General features: G+C 56.3%; 13 protein-coding genes across 13 annotated transcripts; 6 read left to right on the top strand and 7 right to left on the bottom strand.

Moving 5' to 3' along the window:
- Positions 1-449: 449 nt before the first annotated feature.
- Positions 450-1,079, bottom strand: LOC146423327 (scale keratin-like). The gene has a single exon (XM_085044883.1). It carries the CDS (start codon positions 858-860, stop codon positions 495-497), a length of 366 nt encoding a protein of 121 aa, XP_084901009.1. The 5' UTR covers positions 861-1,079; the 3' UTR covers positions 450-494.
- Positions 1,080-1,797: 718 nt separating this feature from the next.
- LOC146423326 (scale keratin-like) lies at positions 1,798-2,606 on the top strand. The gene has a single exon (XM_085044874.1). The coding sequence runs from the start codon at positions 1,943-1,945 to the stop codon at positions 2,306-2,308; it is 366 nt and encodes a 121-aa protein (XP_084901000.1). The 5' UTR covers positions 1,798-1,942; the 3' UTR covers positions 2,309-2,606.
- A 1,542-nt stretch (positions 2,607-4,148) lies between these two features.
- Positions 4,149-5,413, bottom strand: LOC146423325 (scale keratin-like). The gene has a single exon (XM_085044875.1). The coding sequence runs from the start codon at positions 4,557-4,559 to the stop codon at positions 4,194-4,196; it is 366 nt and encodes a 121-aa protein (XP_084901001.1). The 5' UTR covers positions 4,560-5,413; the 3' UTR covers positions 4,149-4,193.
- Positions 5,414-5,670: 257 nt separating this feature from the next.
- On the top strand, positions 5,671-6,355 carry LOC146423324 (scale keratin-like). Its single transcript, XM_085044886.1, has one exon. The coding sequence runs from the start codon at positions 5,692-5,694 to the stop codon at positions 6,055-6,057; it is 366 nt and encodes a 121-aa protein (XP_084901012.1). The 5' UTR covers positions 5,671-5,691; the 3' UTR covers positions 6,058-6,355.
- Positions 6,356-7,870: 1,515 nt separating this feature from the next.
- On the bottom strand, positions 7,871-10,555 carry LOC146423322 (scale keratin-like). The gene is made up of 2 exons (XM_085044884.1): positions 9,929-10,555; positions 7,871-8,325 (listed from the first exon to the last, which is right to left on the bottom strand). The coding sequence occupies exon 2, from the start codon at positions 8,299-8,301 to the stop codon at positions 7,936-7,938; it is 366 nt and encodes a 121-aa protein (XP_084901010.1). The 5' UTR covers positions 8,302-8,325; positions 9,929-10,555; the 3' UTR covers positions 7,871-7,935.
- On the top strand, positions 9,380-9,805 carry LOC146423323 (scale keratin-like). The gene has a single exon (XM_085044885.1). It carries the CDS (start codon positions 9,406-9,408, stop codon positions 9,769-9,771), a length of 366 nt encoding a protein of 121 aa, XP_084901011.1. The 5' UTR covers positions 9,380-9,405; the 3' UTR covers positions 9,772-9,805.
- An 866-nt stretch (positions 10,556-11,421) lies between the features above and the next one.
- On the bottom strand, positions 11,422-12,093 carry LOC146423321 (scale keratin-like). Its single transcript, XM_085044873.1, has one exon. It carries the CDS (start codon positions 11,966-11,968, stop codon positions 11,603-11,605), a length of 366 nt encoding a protein of 121 aa, XP_084900999.1. The 5' UTR covers positions 11,969-12,093; the 3' UTR covers positions 11,422-11,602.
- Positions 12,094-13,072: 979 nt separating this feature from the next.
- LOC146423320 (scale keratin-like) lies at positions 13,073-13,893 on the top strand. Its single transcript, XM_085044876.1, has one exon. The coding sequence runs from the start codon at positions 13,094-13,096 to the stop codon at positions 13,457-13,459; it is 366 nt and encodes a 121-aa protein (XP_084901002.1). The 5' UTR covers positions 13,073-13,093; the 3' UTR covers positions 13,460-13,893.
- Positions 13,894-15,299: 1,406 nt separating this feature from the next.
- Positions 15,300-15,929, bottom strand: LOC146423319 (scale keratin-like). Its single transcript, XM_085044882.1, has one exon. The coding sequence runs from the start codon at positions 15,708-15,710 to the stop codon at positions 15,345-15,347; it is 366 nt and encodes a 121-aa protein (XP_084901008.1). The 5' UTR covers positions 15,711-15,929; the 3' UTR covers positions 15,300-15,344.
- A 683-nt stretch (positions 15,930-16,612) lies between these two features.
- On the top strand, positions 16,613-17,507 carry LOC146423318 (scale keratin-like). The gene has a single exon (XM_085044880.1). The coding sequence runs from the start codon at positions 16,844-16,846 to the stop codon at positions 17,207-17,209; it is 366 nt and encodes a 121-aa protein (XP_084901006.1). The 5' UTR covers positions 16,613-16,843; the 3' UTR covers positions 17,210-17,507.
- A 1,554-nt stretch (positions 17,508-19,061) lies between these two features.
- On the bottom strand, positions 19,062-22,172 carry LOC146423316 (scale keratin-like). Its single transcript, XM_085044878.1, has 2 exons — positions 21,126-22,172; positions 19,062-19,496 (listed from the first exon to the last, which is right to left on the bottom strand). Exon 2 carries the CDS (start codon positions 19,470-19,472, stop codon positions 19,107-19,109), a length of 366 nt encoding a protein of 121 aa, XP_084901004.1. The 5' UTR covers positions 19,473-19,496; positions 21,126-22,172; the 3' UTR covers positions 19,062-19,106.
- Positions 20,581-21,128, top strand: LOC146423317 (scale keratin-like). The gene has a single exon (XM_085044881.1). It carries the CDS (start codon positions 20,601-20,603, stop codon positions 20,964-20,966), a length of 366 nt encoding a protein of 121 aa, XP_084901007.1. The 5' UTR covers positions 20,581-20,600; the 3' UTR covers positions 20,967-21,128.
- A 397-nt stretch (positions 22,173-22,569) lies between the features above and the next one.
- LOC146423315 (scale keratin-like) lies at positions 22,570-23,197 on the bottom strand. The gene has a single exon (XM_085044877.1). It carries the CDS (start codon positions 23,114-23,116, stop codon positions 22,751-22,753), a length of 366 nt encoding a protein of 121 aa, XP_084901003.1. The 5' UTR covers positions 23,117-23,197; the 3' UTR covers positions 22,570-22,750.
- Between the last annotated feature and the right edge of the window lie 497 nt (positions 23,198-23,694).

Below are 23,694 nucleotides of genomic sequence, written 5' to 3'. Positions count from 1 at the left end.
TAGTTTCTTCATCTCCTTCTCCTTCTCCTTCTCCTTCTCCTTCCCTTCTCCATCCCCATCTCCTTCCCCTTCACCTTCACCTTCTCCTTCTCCTTCCCTCATTGTCCCTCACCTAACCCAACCCCTTCCAATCGTCCTTTTGCTTCCAATTCCTCTTTGATAACATATTCTTCTCCTCTTTAATCTCAACTTCGCCCTTCCCTCTTCTGTTTCACCTTCCCCTTCACCTTCCATTTCCATTCACCACCTGTCTTACAATGCCCTAATTGCTGGGGTCTTCCTGATTTAGGATAAAATGAGAGAAAGACAAGAAGTAGATGCAGGAAAACTTTATTTTGAACAAAGGGGAGGGGCGAGTGGGCGGGAGACAGTGGGCAGGCATAAGGCAGGCTGGTTGTGAGGGGGTGCATGAGCCAAGGGCGGCTCGTGCAGAGCTCAACTTCTGCATGCTGGGCTGTGTCTGCCGGGGGTGTTTGGGGTGGGCTGTGTTGGCTCTAGCAGGGTCCGCAGGTGTCCCAGAGCTTCTTGCTGTAGCGGGGCAAGACGCAAGGGCTGCAGGCGGGAGCAGCGTAGGCTCTGCCAAAGGTGCAGAGGCCCCCCGAGGCCTGGGTGGCACCAGCACCGTAGAGGCCGCCCAGCCCCAGGGAGCCGCCAAAGGCCGGTGCTCCGGAGGAGCCCACCACGGCTTGCTGGGGGAAGGAGCTGAGGATGGGGCCGGGGAAGGTGACCACCACGGGGGGCGGCTGGATCAAGGCTGATGAGTCGGGGCACTGGCGGGTGCACAGCTCGTTGCAGCTCTCAGCGATGGGCTGGGGCACAGCCACGCTGGTTTTAGGTGGGCACAGGTCGTAGCAGGACATCTTGGTGTGGGATGTGAGGGTGCTCTGCAAGAGAGGGCAGCGATGTCAGGAGAGCAGCAAGGAGCAGTGCCCGAGCCACAGGGGCCAGGGCTGGAGCAGGGAGCTGAGAACAGAAGCTCTCGCACACTTACCCTTGTCCCTGAGGAGGAGAAGGTGGCCAGGGCAGTGCTTGGCTGAGTGTGGCCCAGGCAGGGCTTTTATAGCAGCCCCAGCATTGCTCAGCTCCAGCCAGGCCAATCTGCACAGGGGACACTCCCTGATGCTGCGGCTGATGATGACACCAGGGCTGTGCAGCCCCTGCCTCTCCCTGGGTCAGCATCCCCATGGTGCCACCCCAGCATAAGCCACTGCACAATTGTTCTTGTCCTTCCTGCCACATAAGCAAATTGATAGCAGGGATGTCACTCAGGAATTGGCTCCAGGAAAAACTTTAATTAATCCAAACAGCTGGGGCAAATGGCTGGAACCAGCCATGCAGGGGATCTCTGCTCCCCATGTAGCTATGGAAGAACACCAACTCTGCCCCAGCCTGGCAGAGCCCTCCAGGTCAGTGTCAAGAAGATGGTGTTCTGCTCTGCTGGGCTGGCTAGTGATGCACCGATCCCCAGCATGGCAGGCTCCAGCCATTCCTGCCCCAGCCCCACAAATTATTGCTGTCCCTGGAGCCCCTCACTGGGTGACATCCTGGCTATAAAGTCCCTCACGAGACAGGAAGGACAAGAAAGCTTGGGCAGCAAGATGTGCTGGGGTGGCACCTAGGGAAATTCTGACTCAGGGAGGGGCAGGGGCTGCACAGCCCTGGTGTCAGCATCAGTAGCAACATCAGGGAGTGTCACCTGTGCAGACTGGCCTGGCTGGAGCTGAGCAATGCTGGGGCTGCTATAAAAGCCCTGCCTGGGCCACACTCGGCCAAGCACTGCCCTGGCCACCTTCTCCTCCTCAGGGACAAGGGTAAGTGTGCGAGAGCTTCTGTTCTCAGCTCCCTGCTCCAGCCCCGGCCCCTGTGGCTTGGGCACTGCCCTCTGCTGCTCTCCTGACATCGCTGCCCTCTCTTGCAGAGCACCCTCACATCCCACACCAAGATGTCCTGCTACGACCTGTGCCCACCCAAAACCAGCGTGGCTGTGCCCCAGCCCATCGCTGAGAGCTGCAACGAGCTGTGCACCCGCCAGTGCCCCGACTCATCAGCCTTGATCCAGCCGCCCCCCGTGGTGGTCACCTTCCCCGGCCCCATCCTCAGCTCCTTCCCCCAGCAAGCCGTGGTGGGCTCCTCCGGAGCACCGGCCTTTGGCGGCTCCCTGGGGCTGGGCGGCCTCTACGGTGCCGGCGCCACCCAGGCCTCGGGGGGCCTCTGCACCTTTGGCAGAGCCTACGCTGCTCCCGCCTGCAGCCCTTGCGTCTTGCCCCGCTACAGCAAGAAGCTCTGGGACACCTGCGGGCCCTGCTAGAGCCACAAACAGCAGCCCGGCAGCCTCTTGGCAGCCTCAGCTTTGCTCCTCCTCTCTTTCCTCCTTCCCTGCCTCTCTCCCAAGGCTGCATCTCCTCCTCCTTGCTCCTGCCTGTGCCCACATTCCTGACTCCACCATGGTCCCTCAGGGCACTCACTTCTCCTGGCAGCAGCCACTGCATGGGACAATTCTGAAGGAGCAGCTCTCTGGAAGCCTGGGGAGGAACTATGCCCATGCCTCCTGTGTTTGTGTCCAGTGTGTTCTTTTCTGTAATTAAAATAAACAATCCTGCATCCAACTCGTGCCTCTCTGGTTCTACTCTCAATGCCCACCATGGGCTGCAGGGCTTCCTCTCCCTGCACGTGGTTTCTGCAAGCCCACTCAGGGCAGTCTCTCATCCCCATCCTTACCAAGCAGAGCTTCCTTTGGGCAGATCCCCCAGCCCTGGCAGCTGCCACCCCACACAGTCCAGCAGGTGAGTTCCAAGGACTCTGCCTGAACACAGGAATCTCCCCTGCCTGCAGCACATGAGACCAGGGGCTGTTTCTGACCTGCAGTCAGGCTGTGAAAGTGTGGGGATGTCCCTGGGGCTGGAAACCATCCAGGGTCAAAATGCAGGCAGGTGTTGACCATTTTATGTTTCCATGTCTCTGCTGAAGTCATTGGAACTGACATAGAAGGGAGGCTTCTTTTTCCTTGTGTCCTGTACATTACACTACCTTTTCATCAGCTCCTTCTTGTTCTAGATCTCCTTCTCCTTCTCTTTCGGCTTTCTCTAAACCTTCTCCTTCTCCTATTTGTTTTTCTCCTTGTCTTTCTTTTTATCATCCTTCATTTATCCTTATCATCCTTCTTTTTATATTTTTTTTGTCTTCCTAATTATATTTCTCCTCCTTTTTTCATGTGATCCTCCTTCCCCTTCTTCCTCCTTCCACTTCCCCTTCCCCTTCTGTTAGTTTTTCTTATTCTCTTTGTCTTTGCAAATATACTTGTCTTTGTCTGTATTTATTGTTCTCCTTGAACAATGTTCTCCTTGAACAATGTCCTTGTCCTTGTGTTTGACTTCTTCCCCTTCTCCCTTTCTCCTTCTCTTCCACCTTCACCTTCATCTTCACCTTCACCTTTGCCTCTGCCTTCCCTGTTGGTTTCTCTTCCTATTTCTCTTGCTTTGTCTTCCTATTTATCCCCCTTGTTTTCCATCTCGTCCTCTGTCTCCTTTTTCCTCCATTCCACTGCTCCTTCTCTATCACCTTTTTTTATTCTCCTTCTCCGTGTCCTTGCCTTTGCCCTCATTCTTCTTCTCCATCTCCTTGTCCTTCTCTTTGTCCATGTCTATGTCTTTCTTCAACTCCTTGTCCTTGTCCTTGTACCGTTTCTTCATCTCCTTCTCCTTCTCCTTCTCCTTCTCCTTCTCCTTCTCCTTCTCCTTCTCCTTCTCCTTCTCCTTCTCCTTCTCCTTCTCCTTCTCCTTCTCCTTCTCTCCTTCTCCTCATTGTCCCTCACCTAACCCAACCCCTTCCCATTGTTCTTTTGCTTCCAATTCCTCTTTGATAACATATTCTTCTCCTCTTTAATCTCAACTTCGCCCTTCCCTCTTCTGTTTCACCTTCCCCTTCACCTTCCATTTTCATTCAGCACGTGTCTTGCAAGGCCCTAATTGCTGGGGTCTTTCTGATTTAGGATAAAATGAGAGAAAGACAAGAAGTAGATGCAGGAAAACTTTATTTTGAACAAAGGGGAGGGGAGAGTGGGAGGGAGACAGTGGGCAGGCATAAGGCAGGCTGGTTGTGAGGGGGTGCATGAGCCAAGGGCGGCTCGTGCAGAGCTCAACTTCTGCATGCTGGGCTGTGTCTGCCGGGGGTGTTTGGGGTGGGCTGTGTTGGCTCTAGCAGGGTCCGCAGGTGTCCCAGAGCTTCTTGCTGTAGCGGGGCAAGACGCAAGGGCTGCAGGCGGGAGCAGCGTAGGCTCTGCCAAAGGTGCAGAGGCCCCCCGAGGCCTGGGTGGCACCAGCACCGTAGAGGCCGCCCAGCCCCAGGGAGCCGCCAAAGGCCGGTGCTCCGGAGGAGCCCACCACGGCTTGCTGGGGGAAGGAGCTGAGGATGGGGCCGGGGAAGGTGACCACCACGGGGGGCGGCTGGATCAAGGCTGATGAGTCGGGGCACTGGCGGGTGCACAGCTCGTTGCAGCTCTCAGCGATGGGCTGGGGCACAGCCACGCTGGTTTTAGGTGGGCACAGGTCGTAGCAGGACATCTTGGTGTGGGATGTGAGGGTGCTCTGCAAGAGAGGGCAGCGATGTCAGGAGAGCAGCAAGGAGCAGTGCCCGAGCCACAGGGGCCAGGGCTGGAGCAGGGAGCTGAGAACAGAAGCTCTCGCACACTTACCCTTGTCCCTGAGGAGGAGAAGGTGGCCAGGGCAGTGCTTGGCTGAGTGTGGCCCAGGCAGGGCTTTTATAGCAGCCCCAGCATTGCTCAGCTCCAGCCGGGCCAATCTGCACAGGGGACACTCCCTGATGCTGCGGGTGCTGCTGCTGCTGCTGCTGATGATGACAATGATGACACCAGGGCTGTGCAGCCCCTGCCTCTCCCTGGGTCAGCATCCCCATGGTGCCACCCCAGCATAAGCCACTGCACAATTGTTCTTGTCCTTCCTGCCACATAAGCAAATTGATAGCAGGGATGTCACTCAGGAATTGGCTCCAGGAAAAACTTTAATTATCCAAACAGGCTGGGGCAAGGGCTGGAATCAGCCATGGCCAGGTGGACATCTCTGCTCCTTGTCCCATGTAGCTATGGAAGGACACGCAACTTCTTTGCCCCAGCCTGGCAGAGTTCCCTCCAGGGCAGTGTCTGGATGCAGATGGTGTTCTGCTCTGCTGGGCTGGCTGGTGATGCACCGATCCCCAGCATGTTGCAGGCTCCAGCCATTCCTGCCCCAGACCTTCCAAACCTTCATTGCTGTCCCTGGAGCCCCTCACTGGGTGACATCCTGGCTATAAAGTCCCTCACGAGACAGGAAGGACAAGAAAGCTTGGGCAGCAGGATGTGCTTGGGTGGCACCTAGGGAAATTCTGACTCAGGGAGGGGCAGGGGCTGCACAGCCCTGGTGTCAGCAGCAGCAGCAGCATCAGGGAGTGTCCCCTCTGCAGATTGGCCCAGCTGGAGCTGAGCAATGCTGGGGCTGCTATAAAAGACCTGCCTGGGCCACACTCGGCCAAACACTGCCCTGGCCACCTTCTCCTCCTCAGGGACAAGGGTAAGTGTGCGAGAGCTTCTGTTCTCAGCTCCCTGCTCCTCCCCGGCCCCTGTGGCTCGGACACTGCTCTCCACTGCTCTCCTGACATCGCTGCCCTCTCTTGCAGAGCACCCTCACATCCCACACCAAGATGTCCTGCTACGACCTGTGCCCACCCAAAACCAGCGTGGCTGTGCCCCAGCCCATCGCTGAGAGCTGCAACGAGCTGTGCACCCGCCAGTGCCCCGACTCGTCAGCCTTGATCCAGCCACCCCCCGTGGTGGTCACCTTCCCCGGCCCCATCCTCAGCTCCTTCCCCCAGCAAGCCGTGGTGGGCTCCTCCGGAGCACCGGCCTTTGGCGGCTCCCTGGGGCTGGGCGGCCTCTACGGTGCCGGCGCCACCCAGGCCTCGGGGGGCCTCTGCACCTTTGGCAGAGCCTACGCTGCTCCCGCCTGCAGCCCTTGCGTCTTGCCCCGCTACAGCAAGAAGCTCTGGGACACCTGCGGGCCCTGCTAGAGCCACAAACAGCAGCCCGGCAGCCTCTTGGCAGCCTCAGCTTTGCTCCTCCTCTCTTTCCTCCTTCCCTGCCTCTCTCCCAAGGCTGCATCTCCTCCTCCTTGCTCCTGCCTGTGCCCACATTCCTGACTCCACCATGGTCCCTCAGGGCACTCACTTCTCCTGGCAGCAGCCACTGCATGGGACAATTCTGAAGGAGCAGCTCTCTGGAAGCCTGGGGAGGAACTATGCCCATGCCTCCTGTGTTTGTGTCCAGTGTGTTCTTTTCTGTAATTAAAATAAACAATCCTGCATCCAACTCATGCCTCTCTGGTTCTACTCTCAATGCCCACCATGGGCTGCAGGGCTTCCTCTCCCTGCACGTGGTTTCTGCAAGCCCACTCAGGGCAGTCTCTCATCCCCATCCTTACCAAGCAGAGCTTCCTTTGGGCAGATCCCCCAGCCCTGGCAGCTGCCACCCCACACAGTCCAGCAGGTGAGTTCCAAGGACTCTGCCTGAACACAGGAATCTCCCCTGCCTGCAGCACATGAGACCAGGGGCTGTTTCAGACCTGCAGTCAGGCTGTGAAAGTGTGGGGATGTCCCTGGGGCTGGAAACCATCCAGGGTCAAAATGCAGGCAGGTGTTGACCATTTTATGTTTCCATGTCTCTGCTGAAGTCATTGGAACTGACATAGAAGGGAGGCTTCTTTTTCCTTGTGTCCTGTACATTACACTACCTTTTCATCAGCTCCTTCTTGTTCTAGATCTCCTTCTCCTTCTCTTTCGGCTTTCTCTAAACCTTCTCCTTCTCCTATTTGTTTTTCTCCTTGTCTTTCTTTTTATCATCCTTCATTTATCCTTATCATCCTTCTTTTTATATTTTTTTTGTCTTCCTAATTATATTTCTCCTCCTTTTTTCATGTGATCCTCCTTCCCCTTCTTCCTCCTTCCACTTCCCCTTCCCCTTCTGTTAGTTTTTCTTATTCTCTTTGTCTTTGCAAATATACTTGTCTTTGTCTGTATTTATTGTTCTCCTTGAACAATGTTCTCCTTGAACAATGTCCTTGTCCTTGTGTTTGACTTCTTCCCCTTCTCCCTTTCTCCTTCTCTTCCACCTTCACCTTCATCTTCACCTTCACCTTTGCCTCTGCCTTCCCTGTTGGTTTCTCTTCCTATTTCTCTTGCTTTGTCTTCCTATTTATCCCCCTTGTTTTCCATCTCGTCCTCTGTCTCCTTTTTCCTCCATTCCACTGCTCCTTCTCTATCACCTTTTTTTATTCTCCTTCTCCGTGTCCTTGCCTTTGCCCTCATTCTTCTTCTCCATCTCCTTGTCCTTCTCTTTGTCCATGTCTATGTCTTTCTTCAACTCCTTGTCCTTGTCCTTGTACCGTTTCTTCACTCCTTCTCCTTCTCCTTCTCCTTCTCCTTCTCCTTCTCCTTCTCCTTCTCCTTCTCCTTCTCCTTCTCCTTCTCCTTCTCCTTCTCCTTCTCTCCTTCTCCTCATTGTCCCTCACCTAACCCAACCCCTTCCCATTGTTCTTTTGCTTCCACTTCCTCTTTGATAACATATTCTTCTCCTCTTTAATCTCAACTTCGCCCTTCCCTCTTCTGTTTCACCTTCCCCTTCACCTTCCATTTTCATTCAGCACGTGTCTTGCAAGGCCCTAATTGCTGGGGTCTTTCTGATTTAGGATAAAATGAGAGAAAGACAAGAAGTAGATGCAGGAAAACTTTATTTTGAACAAAGGGGAGGGGAGAGTGGGAGGGAGACAGTGGGCAGGCATAAGGCAGGCTGGTTGTGAGGGGGTGCATGAGCCAAGGGCGGCTCGTGCAGAGCTCAACTTCTGCATGCTGGGCTGTGTCTGCCGGGGGTGTTTGGGGTGGGCTGTGTTGGCTCTAGCAGGGTCCGCAGGTGTCCCAGAGCTTCTTGCTGTAGCGGGGCAAGACGCAAGGGCTGCAGGCGGGAGCAGCGTAGGCTCTGCCAAAGGTGCAGAGGCCCCCCGAGGCCTGGGTGGCGCCAGCACCGTAGAGGCCGCCCAGCCCCAGGGAGCCGCCAAAGGCCGGTGCTCCGGAGGAGCCCACCACGGCTTGCTGGGGGAAGGAGCTGAGGATGGGGCCGGGGAAGGTGACCACCACGGGGGGCGGCTGGATCAAGGCTGACGAGTCGGGGCACTGGCGGGTGCACAGCTCGTTGCAGCTCTCGGCGATGGGCTGGGGCACAGCCACGCTGGTTTTGGGTGGGCACAGGTCGTAGCAGGACATCTTGGTGTGGGATGTGAGGGTGCTCTGCAAGAGAGGGCAGCAATGTCAGGAGAGCAGGAGAGGGCAGTGCCCAAGCCACAGGGGCCGGGGCTGGAGCAGGGAGCTGAGAACAGAAGCTCTCGCACACTTACCCTTGTCCCTGAGGACGAGATGGTGGCCAGGGCAGTGCTTAGCCAAAGCTAGCCCAGGCAGGGCTTTTATAGCAGCCCCAGCATTGCTCAGCTCCAGCCAGGCCAGTCTGCACAGGTGACACTCCCTGATGTTGCTACTGATGCTGACACCAGGGCAGCCCCTGCCCCTCCCTGAGTCAGCATACCCCAGGTGCCACCCCAGCACATCCTGCTGCCCAAGCGTTCCTGTCCTTCCTGCCACATAAGCAACTTGATAGCAGGGATGTCACTCAGTGTGGGTTTCCAGGAAAACCTTTAATTTTCCAAACAGGGTGGGGCAGGACTGGAATCAGCCTGGGCCTGGTGGACATCTCTGCTCCTTGTCCCAGTCAGCTCAGGAAGGATACGCAGGTTCTTTGTCCCCAGCCTGGCAGAGCTCCCTGGGCAGTGTCTGGAGGCCAAAGATATTCTGCTCTGCTGGGCTGGCTGGTGATGCACAGATCCCCACCACGGTGCAGGCTCCTGCCACTCCTTCCCCAGACCCTCCAAACCCTCACAGGTGTCCCTGGACAACACACTGGGTGACATCCTGGCTATAAAGTCCCTCATGTGGCAGGAAGGGCAGGAATTCTTGGACAGCAGGATGTGCTGGGGTGGCACCTGGGGGATGCTGACTCAGGGAGGGGCAGGGGCTGCACAGCCCTGCCCTCATCATCATTCACCACGCAGCAGCATCAGGGAGTGTCCCCTGTGCAGATTGGCCTGGCTGGAGCTGAGCAATACCAGGGCTGCTATAAAAGACCTGCCTGGGCCAGGCTCGGCCGAGCACTGCCCTGGCCACCTTCTCCTCCTCAGGGACAAGGGTAAGTGTGCGAGAGCTTCCGTTCTCAGCTCCCTGCTCCTGCCCCGGCCCCTGTGGCTTGGGCACTGCTCTCTCCTGCTCTCCTGACATTGCTGCCCTCTCTTGCAGAGCACCCTCACATCCCACACCAAGATGTCCTGCTACGACCTGTGCCCACCCAAAACCAGCGTGGCTGTGCCCCAGCCCATCGCCGAGAGCTGCAACGAGCTGTGCACCCGCCAGTGCCCCGACTCGTCAGCCTTGATCCAGCCGCCCCCCGTGGTGGTCACCTTCCCCGGCCCCATCCTCAGCTCCTTCCCCCAGCAAGCCGTGGTGGGCTCCTCCGGAGCACCGGCCTTTGGCGGCTCCCTGGGGCTGGGCGGCCTCTACGGTGCCGGCGCCACCCAGGCCTCGGGGGGCCTCTGCACCTTTGGCAGAGCCTACGCTGCTCCCGCCTGCAGCCCTTGCGTCTTGCCCCGCTACAGCAAGAAGCTCTGGGACACCTGCGGGCCCTGCTAGAGCCACAAACACCAGCCCGGCAGCCTCTTGCCAGCTTTAGCTTTGCTCGTGTTCTCTTTCCTCCTTCCCTGCCCCTCTCCCAAGGCTGCATCTCCTCCTCCTTGCTCCTGCCTGTGCCCACATTCCTGACTCCACCATGGTCCCTCAGGGCACTCACTTCTCCTGGCAGCAGCCACTGCCTGGCACAAGCCTGAAGGAGCAGCTCTCAAGAAGCCTGGAGAGAAACCCTGCCCGTGCCTCGTGTGTCTGTGTCCAGTGTGTTCTTTTCTGAAATGAAAATAAACAATTCTGCATCCAACTCCTGCCTCTCTGGTTCTACTCTCAATGCCCACCATGGGCTGCAGGGCTTCCTCTCCCTGCACGTGGTTTCTGCAAGCCCACTCAGGGCAGGCTCTCATCCCCATCCTTACCAAGCAGAGCTTCCTTTGGGCAGATCCCTCAGCCCGGGCAGCTGCCACCCCACACAGTCCAGCAGGTGAGCTCCAAGGACTCTGCAGGAACACAGGAATCTCCCCCGCCTGCAGCACATGAGACCAGGGGCTGTTTCTGACCTGCAGTCAGGCTGTGAATGTGTGGGGTTGTCCCTGGGGCTGGAAACCATCCAGGGTCAAAATGCAGGCAGGTGTTGACCATTTTCTCTTTCCATGTATCTGCTGAAGTCATCATAAGTGACAAAAATTGGAGGCTTCTTCTTCCCTTTGTCCTGTACATTACACTGCCTTGTCATCAGCTCCTTCATGTTCTACATCTCCTTCCCCTTCTCCCTTCCGCTTCCTCTTCTCCTTTCCCTAAACCTTCTCCTTTGCCTTCTCCTATTTGTTTTTCTCCTTATCGTTGTTCGTCTTCCTATTTATATTTCCCGTTTCCTTTTTCTTATGTTGTCCTCCTTCTCCTTCTTCTTCCTTCCACTTCCAATTCCCCTTCTTTTCCGTTTTTCCTATTCTCCTCGCTCTTGCCCATGTACTTGTCTTTGTCCTTCTTCATTGTTCTCGTTGTCCTTGTCCTTGGTTTCTTCCCCTTCTCTCTTTCTCCTTCACCTCCTTTCATCTTCACCTTTGCCTCTGCCTTCCCCATTGATTTCTCTTCCTATTTCTCTTGCTTTGTCTTCCTATTTCTCCCCCTTGTTTTCCATCTCATCCTCTGTCTCCTTCTTCCTCCATTCCACTGCTCCTTCTCTATCACCTTTTTTTATTCTCCTGGTCCGTGTCCTTGCCTTTGCCCTCATTCTTCTTCTCCATCTGATTGTCCTTCTCTTTGTCCATGTCCGTGTCTTTCTTCAACTCCTTGTCCTCCTTCTCCTTCTCCTTCTCCTTCTCCTTCTCCTTCTCCTTCTCCTTCTCCTTCTCCTTCTCCTTCTCCTTCTCCTTCTCCTTCTCCTTCCCTTTTCCTTCCCCATTCCCTTCCCCTTCAGCTTCACCTTCGCCTTCTCTCCTTCTCATTGTCTCTCGCCTGACCCAACCCCTTCCAATCGTCCTTTTGCTTCCACTTCCTCTTTGATAGCGTTTTCTTCTCCTCTTTAATCTCAACTTTGCGCTTCCCTCTTCTGTTTCACCTTCCCCTTGACCTTCCATTCCCATTCCCCGCCTGTCTTACAATGCCCTAATTGCTGGGGTTTTCCTGATTTAGGATAAAACGAGAGGAAGACAAGAATTGGATGCAGGAAGACTTTATTTTGAAGAAATACGAGGGGAGACTGAGAGTGAGACAGTGCGCAGGCCAGAGCCAGGCTGGTTGTAAGGGGCTGCAGGAGCCCAGGGCAGGTGGTGCAGAGCTCAACTTCTGCATGCTGGGCTGAGTCTGCCGGGGGTGTTTGGGGTGGGCTGTGTTGGCTCTAGCAGGGCCCGCAGGTGTCCCAGAGCTTCTTGCTGTAGCGGGGCAAGACGCAAGGGCTGCAGGCGGGAGCAGCGTAGGCTCTGCCAAAGGTGCAGAGGCCCCCCGAGGCCTGGGTGGCGCCGGCACCGTAGAGGCCGCCCAGCCCCAGGGAGCCGCCAAAGGCCGGTGCTCCGGAGGAGCCCACCACGGCTTGCTGGGGGAAGGAGCTGAGGATGGGGCCGGGGAAGGTGACCACCACGGGGGGCGGCTGGATCAAGGCTGACGAGTCGGGGCACTGGCGGGCGCACAGCTCGTTGCAGCTCTCGGCGATGGGCTGGGGCACAGCCACGCTGGTTTTGGGTGGGCACAGGTCGTAGCAGGACATCTTGGTGTGGGATGTGAGGGTGCTCTGCAAGAGAGGGCAGCGATGTCAGGAGAGCAGCAGAGAGCAGTGCCCGAGCCACAGGGGCCGGGGCAGGAGCAGGGAGCTGAGAACAGAAGCTCTCGCACACTTACCCTTGTCCCTGAGGAGGAGAAGGTGGCCAGGGCAGTGTTTGGCCGAGTGTGGCCCAGGCAGGGCTTTTATAGCAGCCCCAGCATTGCTCAGCTCCAGCCAGGCAAATCTGTACAGGGGACACTCCCTGATGCTGCTGCTGATGCTGACACCAGGGCTGTGCAGCCCCTGCCCCTCCCTGAGTCAGAATTCTCCCATGTTCCACCCCAGCACATCCTGCTGCCCAAGCTTTCTTGTCCTTCCTGTCTCGTGAGGGACTTTATAGCCAGAATGTCACCCAGTGAGGGGCTCCAGGGACAGCAATGAAGGTTTGGAGGGTCTGGGGCAGGAATGGCTGGAGCCTGCAACATGCTGGGGATCGGTGCATCACCAGCCAGCCCGGCAGAGCTCCAGACACTGCCCCGGAGGGAGCTCTGCCGGGCTGGGGCAAAGAAGTTGTGTGTCCTTCCATAGCTACATGGGACAAGGAGCAGAGATGTCCACCTGGCCATGGCTGATTCCAGCCCTTGCCCCAGCCTGTTTGGATAATTAAAGTTGTTCCTGGAGCCAATTCCTGAGCGACATCCCTGCTATCAATTTGCTTATGTGGCAGGAAGGACAAGAAAAATTGTGCAGTGGGTTATGCTAGGGTGGCACCCTGGGATGCTGACCCAGGGAGAGGCAGGGGCTGCACAGCCCTGGTGTCATCATTGTCATCATCATCAACAGCAGCAGCAGCAGCAGCAGTGTAGCAACATCAGGGAGTGTCCCCTGTGCAGACTGGCCTGGCTGGAGCTGAGCAATGCTGGGGCTGCTATAAAAGCCCTGCCTGGGCCACACTCAGCCAAGCACTGCCCTGGCCACCTTCTCCTCCTCAGGGACAAGGGTAAGTGTGCGAGAGCTTCTGTTCTCAGCTCCCTACTCCAGCCCCGGCCCCTGTGGCTTGGGCATTGCCCTCTCCTGCTCTCCTGACATCGCTGCCCTCTCTTGCAGAGCACCCTCACATCCCACACCAAGATGTCCTGCTACGACCTGTGCCCACCCAAAACCAGCGTGGCTGTGCCCCAGCCCATCGCCGAGAGCTGCAATGAGCTGTGCACCCGCCAGTGCCCCGACTCGTCAGCCTTGATCCAGCCACCCCCCGTGGTGGTCACCTTCCCCGGCCCCATCCTCAGCTCCTTCCCCCAGCAAGCCGTGGTGGGCTCCTCCGGAGCACCGGCCTTTGGCGGCTCCCTGGGGCTGGGCGGCCTCTACGGTGCCGGCGCCACCCAGGCCTCGGGGGGCCTCTGCACCTTTGGCAGAGCCTACGCTGCTCCCGCCTGCAGCCCTTGCGTCTTGCCCCGCTACAGCAAGAAGCTCTGGGACACCTGCGGGCCCTGCTAGAGCCACAAACAGCAGCCCGGCAGCCTCTTGCCAGCCTCAGCTTTGCTCCTCCTCTCTTTCCTCCTTCCCTGCCTCTCTCCCAAGGCTGCATCTCCTCCTCCTTGCTCCTGCCTGTGCCCACATTCCTGACTCCACCATGGTCCCTCAGGGCACTCACTTCTCCTGGCAGCAGCCACTGCATGGGACAATTCTGAAGGAGCAGCTCTCTGGAAGCCTGGGGAGGAACTATGCCCATGCCTCCTGTGTTTGTGTCCAGTGTGTTCTTTTCTGTAATTAAAATAAACAATCCTGCATCCAACTCATGCCTCTCTGGTTCTACTCTCAATGCCCACCATGGGCTGCAGGGCTTCCTCTCCCTGCACGTGGTTTCTGCAAGCCCACTCAGGGCAGTCTCTCATCCCCATCCTTACCAAGCAGAGCTTCCTTTGGGCAGATCCCCCAGCCCTGGCAGCTGCCACCCCACACAGTCCAGCAGGTGAGTTCCAAGGACTCTGCCTGAACACAGGAATCTCCCCTGCCTGCAGCACATGAGACCAGGGGCTGTTTCTGACCTGCAGTCAGGCTGTGAAAGTGTGGGGATGTCCCTGGGGCTGGAAACCATCCAGGGTCAAAATGCAGGCAGGTGTTGACCATTTTATGTTTCCATGTCTCTGCTGAAGTCATTGGAACTGACATAGAAGGGAGGCTTCTTTTTCCTTGTGTCCTGTACATTACACTACCTTTTCATCAGCTCCTTCTTGTTCTAGATCTCCTTCTCCTTCTCTTTCGGCTTTCTCTAAACCTTCTCCTTCTCCTATTTGTTTTTCTCCTTGTCTTTCTTTTTATCATCCTTCATTTATCCTTATCATCCTTCTTTTTATATTTTTTTTGTCTTCCTAATTATATTTCTCCTCCTTTTTTCATGTGATCCTCCTTCCCCTTCTTCCTCCTTCCACTTCCCCTTCCCCTTCTGTTAGTTTTTCTTATTCTCTTTGTCTTTGCAAATATACTTGTCTTTGTCTGTATTTATTGTTCTCCTTGAACAATGTTCTCCTTGAACAATGTCCTTGTCCTTGTGTTTGACTTCTTCCCCTTCTCCCTTTCTCCTTCTCTTCCACCTTCACCTTCATCTTCACCTTCACCTTTGCCTCTGCCTTCCCTGTTGGTTTCTCTTCCTATTTCTCTTGCTTTGTCTTCCTATTTATCCCCCTTGTTTTCCATCTCGTCCTCTGTCTCCTTTTTCCTCCATTCCACTGCTCCTTCTCTATCACCTTTTTTTATTCTCCTTCTCCGTGTCCTTGCCTTTGCCCTCATTCTTCTTCTCCATCTCCTTGTCCTTCTCTTTGTCCATGTCTATGTCTTTCTTCAACTCCTTGTCCTTGTCCTTGTACCGTTTCTTCATCTCCTTCTCCTTCTCCTTCTCCTTCTCCTTCTCCTTCTCCTTCTCCTTCTCCTTCTCCTTCTCCTTCTCCTTCTCCTTCTCCTTCTCCTTCTCCTTCTCTCCTTCTCCTCATTGTCCCTCACCTAACCCAACCCCTTCCCATTGTTCTTTTGCTTCCACTTCCTCTTTGATAACATATTCTTCTCCTCTTTAATCTCAACTTCGCCCTTCCCTCTTCTGTTTCACCTTCCCCTTCACCTTCCATTTTCATTCAGCACGTGTCTTGCAAGGCCCTAATTGCTGGGGTCTTTCTGATTTAGGATAAAATGAGAGAAAGACAAGAAGTAGATGCAGGAAAACTTTATTTTGAACAAAGGGGAGGGGAGAGTGGGAGGGAGACAGTGGGCAGGCATAAGGCAGGCTGGTTGTGAGGGGGTGCATGAGCCAAGGGCGGCTCGTGCAGAGCTCAACTTCTGCATGCTGGGCTGTGTCTGCCGGGGGTGTTTGGGGTGGGCTGTGTTGGCTCTAGCAGGGTCCGCAGGTGTCCCAGAGCTTCTTGCTGTAGCGGGGCAAGACGCAAGGGCTGCAGGCGGGAGCAGCGTAGGCTCTGCCAAAGGTGCAGAGGCCCCCCGAGGCCTGGGTGGCGCCAGCACCGTAGAGGCCGCCCAGCCCCAGGGAGCCGCCAAAGGCCGGTGCTCCGGAGGAGCCCACCACGGCTTGCTGGGGGAAGGAGCTGAGGATGGGGCCGGGGAAGGTGACCACCACGGGGGGCGGCTGGATCAAGGCTGATGAGTCGGGGCACTGGCGGGTGCACAGCTCGTTGCAGCTCTCAGCGATGGGCTGGGGCACAGCCACGCTGGTTTTAGGTGGGCACAGGTCGTAGCAGGACATCTTGGTGTGGGATGTGAGGGTGCTCTGCAAGAGAGGGCAGCGATGTCAGGAGAGCAGCAAGGAGCAGTGCCCGAGCCACAGGGGCCAGGGCTGGAGCAGGGAGCTGAGAACAGAAGCTCTCGCACACTTACCCTTGTCCCTGAGGAGGAGAAGGTGGCCAGGGCAGTGCTTGGCTGAGTGTGGCCCAGGCAGGGCTTTTATAGCAGCCCCAGCATTGCTCAGCTCCAGCCGGGCCAATCTGCACAGGGGACACTCCCTGATGCTGCGGGTGCTGCTGCTGCTGCTGATGATGATGACAATGATGACACCAGGGCTGTGCAGCCCCTGCCTCTCCCTGGGTCAGCATCCCCATGGTGCCACCCCAGCATAAGCCACTGCACAATTGTTCTTGTCCTTCCTGCCACATAAGCAAATTGATAGCAGGGATGTCACTCAGGAATTGGCTCCAGGAAAAACTTTAATTATCCAAACAGGCTGGGGCAAGGGCTGGAATCAGCCATGGCCAGGTGGACATCTCTGCTCCTTGTCCCATGTAGCTATGGAAGGACACGCAACTTCTTTGCCCCAGCCTGGCAGAGTTCCCTCCAGGGCAGTGTCTGGATGCAGATGGTGTTCTGCTCTGCTGGGCTGGCTGGTGATGCACCGATCCCCAGCATGTTGCAGGCTCCAGCCATTCCTGCCCCAGACCTTCCAAACCTTCATTGCTGTCCCTGGAGCCCCTCACTGGGTGACATCCTGGCTATAAAGTCCCTCACGAGACAGGAAGGACAAGAAAGCTTGGGCAGCAGGATGTGCTTGGGTGGCACCTAGGGAAATTCTGACTCAGGGAGGGGCAGGGGCTGCACAGCCCTGGTGTCAGCATCAGCAGCAGCATCAGGGAGTGTCCCCTGTACAGATTTGCCTGGCTGGAGCTGAGCAATGCTGGGGCTGCTATAAAAGCCCTGCCTGGGCCACACTCGGCCAAACACTGCCCTGGCCACCTTCTCCTCCTCAGGGACAAGGGTAAGTGTGCGAGAGCTTCTGTTCTCAGCTCCCTGCTCCTGCCCCGGCCCCTGTGGCTCGGGCACTGCTCTCCACTGCTCTCCTGACATCGCTGCCCTCTCTTGCAGAGCACCCTCACATCCCACACCAAGATGTCCTGCTACGACCTGTGCCCACCCAAAACCAGCGTGGCTGTGCCCCAGCCCATCGCTGAGAGCTGCAACGAGCTGTGCACCCGCCAGTGCCCCGACTCATCAGCCTTGATCCAGCCACCCCCCGTGGTGGTCACCTTCCCCGGCCCCATCCTCAGCTCCTTCCCCCAGCAAGCCGTGGTGGGCTCCTCCGGAGCACCGGCCTTTGGCGGCTCCCTGGGGCTGGGCGGCCTCTACGGTGCTGGCGCCACCCAGGCCTCGGGGGGCCTCTGCACCTTTGGCAGAGCCTACGCTGCTCCCGCCTGCAGCCCTTGCGTCTTGCCCCGCTACAGCAAGAAGCTCTGGGACACCTGCGGGCCCTGCTAGAGCCACAAACAGCAGCCCGGCAGCCTCTTGGCAGCCTCAGCTTTGCTCCTCCTCTCTTTCCTCCTTCCCTGCCTCTCTCCCAAGGCTGCATCTCCTCCTCCTTGCTCCTGCCTGTGCCCACATTCCTGACTCCACCATGGTCCCTCAGGGCACTCACTTCTCCTGGCAGCAGCCACTGCATGGGACAATTCTGAAGGAGCAGCTCTCTGGAAGCCTGGGGAGGAACAATGCCCATGCCTCCTGTGTTTGTGTCCAGTGTGTTCTTTTCTGTAATTAAAATAAACAATCCTGCATCCAACTCATGCCTCTCTGGTTCTACTCTCAATGCCCACCATGGGCTGCAGGGCTTCCTCTCCCTGCACGTGGTTTCTGCAAGCCCACTCAGGGCAGTCTCTCATCCCCATCCTTACCAAGCAGAGCTTCCTTTGGGCAGATCCCCCAGCCCTGGCAGCTGCCACCCCACACAGTCCAGCAGGTGAGTTCCAAGGACTCTGCCTGAACACAGGAATCTCCCCTGCCTGCAGCACATGAGACCAGGGGCTGTTTCAGACCTGCAGTCAGGCTGTGAAAGTGTGGGGATGTCCCTGGGGCTGGAAACCATCCAGGGTCAAAATGCAGGCAGGTGTTGACCATTTTATGTTTCCATGTCTCTGCTGAAGTCATTGGAACTGACATAGAAGGGAGGCTTCTTTTTCCTTGTGTCCTGTACATTACACTACCTTTTCATCAGCTCCTTCTTGTTCTAGATCTCCTTCTCCTTCTCTTTCGGCTTTCTCTAAACCTTCTCCTTCTCCTATTTGTTTTTCTCCTTGTCTTTCTTTTTATCATCCTTCATTTATCCTTATCATCCTTCTTTTTATATTTTTTTTGTCTTCCTAATTATATTTCTCCTCCTTTTTTCATGTGATCCTCCTTCCCCTTCTTCCTCCTTCCACTTCCCCTTCCCCTTCTGTTAGTTTTTCTTATTCTCTTTGTCTTTGCAAATATACTTGTCTTTGTCTGTATTTATTGTTCTCCTTGAACAATGTTCTCCTTGAACAATGTCCTTGTCCTTGTGTTTGACTTCTTCCCCTTCTCCCTTTCTCCTTCTCTTCCACCTTCACCTTCATCTTCACCTTCACCTTTGCCTCTGCCTTCCCTGTTGGTTTCTCTTCCTATTTCTCTTGCTTTGTCTTCCTATTTATCCCCCTTGTTTTCCATCTCGTCCTCTGTCTCCTTTTTCCTCCATTCCACTGCTCCTTCTCTATCACCTTTTTTTATTCTCCTTCTCCGTGTCCTTGCCTTTGCCCTCATTCTTCTTCTCCATCTCCTTGTCCTTCTCTTTGTCCATGTCTATGTCTTTCTTCAACTCCTTGTCCTTGTCCTTGTACCGTTTCTTCATCTCCTCCTCCTTCTCCTTCTCCTTCTCCTTCTCCTTCTCCTTCTCCTTCTCCTTCTCCTTCTCCTTCTCCTTCTCCTTCTCCTTCTCCTTCTCCTTCTCCTTCTCCTTCTCTCCTTCTCCTCATTGTCCCTCACCTAACCCAACCCCTTCCCATTGTTCTTTTGCTTCCACATCCTCTTTGATAACATATTCTTCTCCTCTTTAATCTCAACTTCGCCCTTCCCTCTTCTGTTTCACCTTCCCCTTCACCTTCCATTTTCATTCAGCACGTGTCTTGCAAGGCCCTAATTGCTGGGGTCTTTCTGATTTAGGATAAAATGAGAGAAAGACAAGAAGTAGATGCAGGAAAACTTTATTTTGAACAAAGGGGAGGGGAGAGTGGGAGGGAGACAGTGGGCAGGCATAAGGCAGGCTGGTTGTGAGGGGGTGCATGAGCCAAGGGCGGCTCGTGCAGAGCTCAACTTCTGCATGCTGGGCTGTGTCTGCCGGGGGTGTTTGGGGTGGGCTGTGTTGGCTCTAGCAGGGTCCGCAGGTGTCCCAGAGCTTCTTGCTGTAGCGGGGCAAGACGCAAGGGCTGCAGGCGGGAGCAGCGTAGGCTCTGCCAAAGGTGCAGAGGCCCCCCGAGGCCTGGGTGGCGCCAGCACCGTAGAGGCCGCCCAGCCCCAGGGAGCCGCCAAAGGCCGGTGCTCCGGAGGAGCCCACCACGGCTTGCTGGGGGAAGGAGCTGAGGATGGGGCCGGGGAAGGTGACCACCACGGGGGGCGGCTGGATCAAGGCTGACGAGTCGGGGCACTGGCGGGTGCACAGCTCGTTGCAGCTCTCAGCGATGGGCTGGGGCACAGCCACGCTGGTTTTGGGTGGGCACAGGTCGTAGCAGGACATCTTGGTGTGGGATGTGAGGGTGCTCTGCAAGAGAAGGCAGCAATGTCAGGAGAGCAGGAGAGGGCAGTGCCCGAGCCACAGGGGCCAGGGCTGGAGCAGGGAGCTGAGAACAGAAGCTCTCGCACACTTACCCTTGTACTTGCGGCAGAGAAGTTGGCCAGAGCAATGCTTGTCCGAGCCTGGCCCAGGCAGGGCTTTTATAGCAGCCCTAGAATTGCTCAGCTGCAGCCTGGCCAATCTGCACTGGGGACACTCCCTGATGCTGCTGCTGATGCTGACACCAGGGCTGTGCAGCCCCTGCACCTCCCTGAGTCAGAATACCCCAGGTGCCACCCCAGCACATCCTGCTGCCCAAGCGTTCCTGTCCTTCCTGCCACATAAGCAACTTGATAGCAGGGATGTCACTCAGTGTGGGTTTCCAGGAAAACCTTTAATTTTCCAAACAGGGTGGGGCAGGCCTGGAATCAGCCTGGGCCTAGTAGACATCTCTGCTCCTTGTCCCAGTCAGCTCAGGAAGGATACGCAGGTTCTTTGTCCCCAGCCTGGCAGAGCTCCCTGGGCAGTGCCTGGAGCCCAAAGATATTCTGCTCTGCTGGGCTGGCTGGTGATGCACAGATCCCCACCACGATGCAGGCTCCTGCCACTCCTTCCCCAGACCCTCCAAACCCTGACAGGTGTCACTGTGACAACACACTGGGTGACATCCTGGCTATAAAGTGCCTCTTCTGGCAGGAAGGGCAGGAGTTCTTGGACAGCGGGATGTGCTGTGGTGGCACCTGGGGGATGCTGACTCAGGGAGGGGCAGGGGCCGCATGGCTCTGCCCTCATCATCATCATCATCACCATCAGCAGCAGCAGCTGCAGCAGCATCAGGGAGTGCCCCTTTTCAGATTGGCCGATCTGGAGCTGAGCAATACCAGGGCTGCTATAAAAGACCTGCCTGGGCCAGGCTCGGCCAAGCACTGCCCTGGCCACCTTCTCCTCCTCAAGGACAAGGGTAAGTGTGCAAGAGCTTCCGTTCTCAGTTCCCTGCTCCTGCCCCGGCCCCTGTGGCTCGGACACTGCTCTCCACTGCTCTCCTGACATCGCTGCCCTCTCTTGCAGAGCACCCTCACATCCCACACCAAGATGTCCTGCTACGACCTGTGCCCACCCAAAACCAGCGTGGCTGTGCCCCAGCCCATCGCTGAGAGCTGCAACGAGCTGTGCACCCGCCAGTGCCCCGACTCGTCAGCCTTGATCCAGCCGCCCCCCGTGGTGGTCACCTTCCCCGGCCCCATCCTCAGCTCCTTCCCCCAGCAAGCTGTGGTGGGCTCCTCCGGAGCACCGGCCTTTGGCGGCTCCCTGGGGCTGGGCGGCCTCTACGGTGCTGGCGCCACCCAGGCCTCGGGGGGCCTCTGCACCTTTGGCAGAGCCTACGCTGCTCCCGCCTGCAGCCCTTGCGTCTTGCCCCGCTACAGCAAGAAGCTCTGGGACACCTGCGGGCCCTGCTAGAGCCACAAACAGCAGCCCAGCAGCCTCTTGCCAGCTTTAGCTTTGCTCCTCCTCTCTTTCCTCCTTCCCTGCCCCTCTCCCAAGGCTGCATCTCCTCCTCCTTGCTCCTGCCTGTGCCCACATTCCTGACTCCACCATGGTCCCTCAGGGGACTTTCACTACTCTTGGCAGCAGCCACTGCCTGGCACAAGCCTGAAGGAGCAGCTCTCAAGAAGCCTGGCGGGAAAACCTGCCCATGCCTCATATGTCTGTGTCCAGTGTGTTCTTTTCTGTAATTAAAATAAACAATCCTGCATCCAACTCATGCCTCTCTGGTTCTACTCTCAATGCCCACCATGGGCTGCAGGGCTTCCTCTCCCTGCACGTGGTTTCTGCAAGCCCACTCAGGGCAGTCTCTCATCCCCATCCTTACCAAGCAGAGCTTCCTTTGGGCAGATCCCCCAGCCCTGGCAGCTGCCACCCCACACAGTCCAGCAGGTGAGCTCCAAGGACTCTGCCTGAACACAGGAATCTCCCCTGCCTGCAGCACATGAGACCAGGGGCTGTTTCTGACCTGCAGTCAGGCTGTGAATGTGTGGGGATGTCCCTGGGGCTGGAAACCATCCAGGGTCAAAATGCAGGCAGGTGTTGACCATTTTCTCTTTCCATGTATCTGCTGAAGTCATCATAAGTGACAAAAACTGGAGGCTTCTTCTTCCCTTTGTCCTGTACATTACACTGCCTTGTCATCAGCTCCTTCATGTTCTACATCTCCTTCCCCTTCTCCCTTCCGCTTCCTCTTCTCCTTCTCCTTTCCCTAAACCTTCTCCTTTGCCTTCTCCTATTTGTTTATCTCCTTATCTTTGTTCGGCTTCCTATTTATATTTCCCCTTTCCTTTTTTTCCTGTGATCCTCCTTCTTCTTCCTTCCACTTCCAATTCCCCTTCTTTTTCATTTTTCCTATTCTCCTCGCTCTTGCCCATGTACTTGTCTTTGTCTTTCTTCATTGTTCTCCTTGTCTTTGTCCTTGTCCTTGTCCTTGGTTTCTTCCCCTTCTCTCTTTCTCCTTCACCTCCTTTCACCTTCACCTTTGCCTCTGCCTTCTCCATTGATTTCTCTTCCTATTTCTCTTGCTTTGTCTTCCTATTTCTCCCCCTTGTTTTCCATCTCATCCTCTGTCTCCTTCTTCCTCCATTCCACTGCTCCTTCTCTATCACCTTTTTTATTCTCCTGGTCCGTGTCCTTGCCTTTGCCCTCATTCTTCTTCTCCATCTGATTGTCCTTCTCTTTGTCCATGTCCGTGAATTTCTTCGATTCCTTGTCCTCCTTCTCCTTCTCCTTCTCCTTCTCCTTCCCTTTTCCTTCCCCATTTCCTTCCCCTTCAGCTTCACCTTCGCCTCCTCTCCTTCTCATTGTCTCTCACCGAACCCAACCCCTTCCAATCGTCCTTTTGCTTCCACTTCCTCTTTGATAGCGTTTTCTTCTCCTCTTTAATCTCAACTTTGCGCTTCCCTCTTCTGTTTCACCTTCCCCTTGACCTTCCATTTCCATTCCCCACCTGTCTTACAATGCCCTAATTGCTGGGGTTTTCCTGATTTAGGATAAAACGAGAGGAAGACAAGAATTGGATGCAGGAAGACTTTATTATGAAGAAATAGGAGGGGAGACTGAGAGTGAGACAGTGCGCAGGCCAGAGCCAGGCTGATTGTCAGGGGCTGCAGGAGCCCAGGGCAGGTGGTGCAGAGCTCAACTTCTGCATGCTGGGCTGTGTCTGCCAGGGGTGTTTGGGGTGGGCTGTGTTGGCTCTAGCAGGGCCCGCAGGTGTCCCAGAGCTTCTTGCTGTAGCGGGGCAAGACGCAAGGGCTGCAGGCGGGAGCAGCATAGGCTCTGCCAAAGGTGCAGAGGCCCCCCGAGGCCTGGGTGGCACCGGCACCATAGAGGCCGCCCAGCCCCAGGGAGCCGCCAAAGGCTGGGGCTCCGGAGGAGCCCACCACGGCTTGCTGGGGGAAGGAGCTGAGGATGGGGCCGGGGAAGGTGACCACCACGGGGGGTGGCTGGATCAAGGCTGACGAGTCGGGGCACTGGCGGGTGCACAGCTCATTGCAGCTCTCGGCGATGGGCTGGGGCACAGCCACGCTGGTTTTGGGTGGGCACAGGTCGTAGCAGGACATCTTGGTGTGGGATGTGAGGGTGCTCTGCAAGAGAGGGCAGCGATGTCAGGAGAGCAGCAGAGAGCAGTGTCCGAGCCACAGGGGCCGGGGCAGGAGCAGGGAGCTGAGAACAGAAGCTCTCGCACACTTACCCTTGTCCCTGAGGAGGAGAAGGTGGCCAGGGCAGTGTTTGGTTGAGTGTGGCCCAGGCAGGGCTTTTATAGCAACTCCAGCATTGCTCAGCTCCAGCCAGGCCAATCTGCACAGGGGACACTCCCTGATGCAGATGGCGCTGGCAGTGACACCAGGGCTGTGCAGCCCCTGCCCCTCCCTGAGTCAGCATACCCCAGGTGCCACCCCAGCACATCCTGCTGCCCAAGCATTCCTGTCCTTCCTGCCACATAAGCAACTTGATAGCAGGGATGTCACTCAGGAATTGGCTCCAGGAAACCTCTAATTGTCCAAATAGGGTGAGGCAAGGAATAGAATGGCCAGGAATGGTGGACATCTCTGCTCCTTGTCCTAGGTAGCTCAGGAAGGATATGCAGGTTCTTTGTCCCCAGCCTGGCAGAGGTTCCTGGTCAGTGTCTGGAGGCAGA

Source organism: Lichenostomus cassidix, unplaced genomic scaffold (assembly GCF_008360975.1).
Source record: "Lichenostomus cassidix isolate B80296 unplaced genomic scaffold, HeHo_3.0 HiC_scaffold_808, whole genome shotgun sequence".
In the NCBI taxonomy this organism is placed as follows: Eukaryota; Metazoa; Chordata; class Aves; order Passeriformes; family Meliphagidae; genus Lichenostomus; species Lichenostomus cassidix.
This window is presented reverse-complemented; position numbering and strand designations above follow the sequence as displayed.